The sequence below is a fragment of the Populus alba genome, chromosome 7 (assembly GCF_005239225.2).
Source record: "Populus alba chromosome 7, ASM523922v2, whole genome shotgun sequence".
Taxonomy (NCBI): domain Eukaryota; kingdom Viridiplantae; phylum Streptophyta; class Magnoliopsida; order Malpighiales; family Salicaceae; genus Populus; species Populus alba.
Window position 1 is genome coordinate 4,592,522 of NC_133290.1, and position 4,688 is coordinate 4,597,209.

General features: G+C 36.2%; 1 protein-coding gene across 1 annotated transcript; it reads left to right on the plus strand.

Annotated features, from left to right (window-relative positions):
- The first annotated feature begins 734 nt into the window (after window positions 1-734).
- Window positions 735-4,159, plus strand: LOC118063252 (uncharacterized). The gene is made up of 4 exons (XM_035077245.2): window positions 735-1,030; window positions 2,230-2,853; window positions 3,060-3,229; window positions 3,494-4,159. Exons 1-4 carry the CDS (start codon window positions 939-941, stop codon window positions 4,090-4,092), a joined length of 1,485 nt encoding a protein of 494 aa, XP_034933136.1. The 5' UTR covers window positions 735-938; the 3' UTR covers window positions 4,093-4,159.
- The last annotated feature ends 529 nt before the right edge of the window (window positions 4,160-4,688 follow it).

Consider the following 4,688-nt stretch of genomic DNA (forward strand, 5'->3'; position numbering starts at 1 on the left):
TATTTTTAAAAATAAACAAACAACATCATCTATAATAACAGATAATTGTCGCATGCTAGTATAATCACTGAACATTGTAGGTGCCCAAAGAAGTCGGGTTTTGGGGTTTTGCCCTTATAACTTCAATTAATAATGTTTTATAAGTATCATTATATTAATTTAGCTGTTTTGTTATTGCAGCTCAGAATTAAAAAAGTAAAAAAGATTTGAAATCACACAAGTAAGAAGTCATTGTACACTAGCAATGAAAGTAATGATACACATTTCTTGTTTCTTAGATTAGGATTTTGCATGCATGCATGTCAATGAGCAATGGTCTATAAAAACCGCTAGGTATAAATAGCTCTCCCATCAATGCATATATCTAGTAATAATATGACATCGTTAATACAAAGTATTCTTAACTAAACAAAAACATGTTACATTGATAGAAACATTGTACCAATTAATTTGATTTTTCTCTTTTTTACAATTCTCGGAAGCTAATTTTGCATAATATTGTTACTAATCAATTATTGGATTATTAATTAGTGGTATTCACTTACTTAATATATGAAATACCCATTTGATAATGCATGATTTGATTTTTTTCGAAAAATAAAAATTAACATTACTCTTTTACAACACATAGAGAAAACCTCCAATATTTAAAACAAACAGGACGATAAAACGTTGGCAAGTTTGTGTCATCAGTTTTTATGTAATATTTTTATTTGGTGACATGTTGGAGTCATCTGTCTGAAGAAGATTTGAATATTCCATTTTTACCTTATCGATTTTTTTTCTCAAGAATAAATATTGGCTTTAGCTGGCTCTTATAGGCTGTAAAGTAAAGGGAGGTTTGTTAACTGGGGTCCAAGATCCGCCATAGTTGCTAACGATTTATTACTATTCCTCTACTATAGGAAGTCAACGGCTCTATCGAGGTTTCTTGATCGATGGGCCTTAAACAGACCCATTCCAGATTTGGTTCTTCTTCCCTTCGAGCGCCATTCAAGTCTTTGTTTCCCAGAACTATTGATGCCATGAAGTAAGTTTTTTTTTTTTGTACTGCTGATTGGTTTTCATCAAGAAATCTAATCTTTCTTTTTTTGGCTTCGTTTTTTTAGTTTTCTGGTTCAGTGATTGTTTTGTTCATAGTCCATGTTGATTGTAGTTATTGCTTTTTTCTTGATATTTAGAAAGAATTTAATGGGGTTTTGTTAGGACTCTTTAGAGATTATAGAGCAGAGTAGGTCTGGTGATTGGTCAAACGATGCATGGTAGCAATTTTGTTTATTAATTTCATCAAAGGCCTAGTTTTGTTTTTCTTCTCTGATGAAATAGGTTTTGTTCATGGATAGTGTGATGTGGATTCAATATTGAGACATATGGTTGCCGTTTTGTGAATGGTTTTCAGAAAGTGTGGAAGTTCAGCAGTCCTTTTCTTAGATAGTGAGGTGCCTATTTTGTATGTAAATTGTTGTTATTAATCCCTTGTTTAATTTGTTACTAACCAGCTGTTAGTAACAATTTTCCCTAGTATTTTCCGACAGGTAGGTTTTGAATTGCTTATTTAAAGACGCTTGTCGTTGTTGCTGCACCTGCTTCTCAAACATTTGTGGTTGTAGAGAAATTGTTGCTCACTATGAATGCATCCTGCGTGTCTCTTTCTGATTTTGATTTAGGCGTTGAGGTTAATCACAACTCCGCAAACTGGGATTCATTCTATGTTATTACTAGGTTGCTTGTCCTTGGCTGACTCTTAGCATCGTGCTGTGTATCATTTTTTGGGTGTACTTGCAGAAGGTGGAGATTGTAGGAAGATTTCAAATCTTCTTTTGATGCATTGAAGATGTGTTGCTATTTATAATTGTTGAGCCCGTCATTTAGTAAACCCAGTCCTGTGGTTTAAAAATTTCAAAACCATTTAGATTATAGATTTTAAATGAATTCAATACCATTAGATGAGTACCCGTCAAAGAACTTAGAATTATAGATTGCAAATGAGTTCAATGACAGTCCCACATGTTACTCAACTTAGATTCAGTATGATCTACGGGGTGACTAGACATCAATTGATGGATTGTCGATTGTGTAGTAGGCTCGCATATTCTCATAGATATTAATGTTAGTATAACCTTTTAGAATGTCATTTTTTATAGTCAATCGAATGTCCTTTTGGAAGAGTTTTACTCAAGTGTATTGACTCTATCTTTTGTATTCTGGCAATATGTTTGCTTTTCACAGAGGAAGGAAGATTTTGGGGGTTTCTCTTTCTATCTTGCTTATAAACATGGCTGCTATAATGGAGCGCGCTGATGAAAATCTCCTTCCTGCTGTTTATAAAGAAGTTAGTGAAGCTTTTAATGCTGGACCATCTGATCTGGGGTATCTTACTTTCATAAGGAACTTTGTGCAGGGACTGTCATCACCATTGGCAGGTATTTTAGTTATAAACCATGCCCGTCCCACGGTTCTTGCAATGGGAACTTTGTGTTGGGCCTTATCAACTGCTGCGGTGGGTGCAAGCCATCATTTCTCGCAAGCTGCATTCTGGAGAGCAGTAAATGGCTTTGGACTGGCAATTGTAATACCAGCATTGCAATCTTTCATTGCTGATAGCTACAAGGATGGTGTGAGGGGTACTGGATTTGGATTGCTAAGCTTTATTGGCAACTTGGGTGGTATAGGTGGTGGTGTTCTGGCAACAGTTATGGCTGGTCAGCAGTATTGGGGTGTACAAGGATGGCGTTTTGCCTTCATCATGATGGCATCATTGAGTTTACTAATAGGGTTACTTGTTTTCTTATTTGTGGTTGATCCAAGGAAAACAATTGGTGTCAACCGTGACACCAGTGAGAATTTTGAAAGGTGCCTATTACTTTCTTGAGACTATTTAGTTTCTTCACATGCTTTGCTTATTGTAATTTACATTTAATCAAAATTTCATTTCAACTTAAAAATAAAAGTACAGTGTTGTAATTGAGCCTTCTTTCAATTTTCTGTGTAAATAGGTGATGGGGAAGTCAACGTCTATGATTCTTTTGGTTTGGTAATTCAGCTTCTTTTTGCTGCAGAGATGAACTGGTAGAAAAGGGAAATTCATTATCAATTTGGACAGAGTCCTGGACAGCAACAAAAGCTGTTATGAAAGTGAAAACATTTCAGATAATTGTCCTGCAGGGCATTGTTGGTTCCCTGCCATGGACTGCAATGGTGTTTTTTACCATGTGGTTTGAACTGATTGGTAAGTACATTCCAATTTTATTTCACTCCAATCTCTATTTTCATCAGAAAAACATTGAAATTGCTGACGATATGCTACCATTGCATCCTTCATCAAAATTGAGTGCCATGATGAAATTCACCTGTTTCGTTATGCAACGAGTCATGTAGTTTTGAAATGGTGTAGGGAATCTATTGCAACAGGATAATTACTCCAGAACATTCAATAATAACAGGTTGGCTGTTTCCTATTGTCTCATTACAGTGCCATGGTCTCAACTTTCAGGTTTTAATCATAACAAAACAGCAGCTCTCCTAAGTTTCTTTGCTGTTGGGTGTTCATTGGGGTCCCTCCTTGGTGGCATAATAGCTGATCGAATGTCACATATTTACCCTCACTCTGGCCGTATCATGTGTGCCCAGTTTAGTGCCCTCATGGGCATCCCATTCTCTTGGTTTCTCCTCAGAGTGATTCCACAATCAGTAAGCAGCTATTTCACCTTTGCTGTTACCCTTTTCCTGATGGGGCTAACAATCAGCTGGAATGGTACTGCTGTCAATGCCCCAATGTTCGCTGAGGTGGTGCCTGTAAAACACCGGACGATGATTTACGCATACGATCGTGCTTTTGAAGGATCGTTCTCTTCTTTTGCAGCGCCATTGGTCGGAATCCTTTCAGAGCAGATGTTTGGTTATGATTCAAAGTCTGTTGATCCAGTTAAAGGTTCTGTACGAGAAGCTTCTGCACTGTCTAAAGGGCTTCTTTCGATGATGGCAGTTCCATTTGGTTTGTGTTGCTTGTTTTACACTCCATTGTATAGATATTTCAGGCAAGACCGTGAAAATGCAAGAACGGCGGGTTCAAAAGCATTAGAGATCATGTAAGAAGCCTTTTCAGAGTTTCCACCATGCAACATTTTTTTCATGAAGCGTATTTTTCGAGGATTCATAATTCTGTGCATTTCACTTGAAGCGTATCGACATGGCTTTCGACTGCAGCACGTAGTTGGCTGTGTGCTGGTCGTTGTATGACCAATTTTCTTGATGATTGATCCTTTTTTAGCTCCAACTAGATGGGTGTCCCATGGCGCCAATTGTTTTTTCCACTGTAAATAAGGAAAGCTAAGGCAACGCTAGCATTCTTAACGAGAGAGAAAAAAAAAACCCCGATAACTGGGTCATTGACTTTATTCGAGTCAATAAACTAGCGTAGTTTTGATATAGGAATTTAAAAAAAATAATAATAACAAGAAAAAAAAAAAAAACCTAAATCATTGACTTTGTTCGAGCCAATAAACTAGCGTAGTTTTGATATAGGAATTAAAAAATAAAAAAAAATAGCAAGTAAAAAAGAATCCTGAATTTATCCAAGTTAATATATAAAATTCATAAAAAACATGAATAAAAAAAAAACATGAAGATCAATTCTTAATAAATCAAACATTGAAGGATGTGATTTCCCCCCCCCCCCTATAAAGAGC

Bases quoted from the DNA above. Each gene is read 5' to 3' on its own strand.
- LOC118063252 (XM_035077245.2), top strand. From the start codon at position 939: ATGGGCCTTAAACAGACCCATTCCAGATTTGGTTCTTCTTCCCTTCGA. The intron at 2,854-3,059 runs GTGCCTATTACT...TTTTTGCTGCAG, and splicing joins ACCAGTGAGAATTTTGAAAG to AGATGAACTGGTAGAAAAGG. The intron at 3,230-3,493 runs GTAAGTACATTC...CTCAACTTTCAG, and splicing joins CATGTGGTTTGAACTGATTG to GTTTTAATCATAACAAAACA.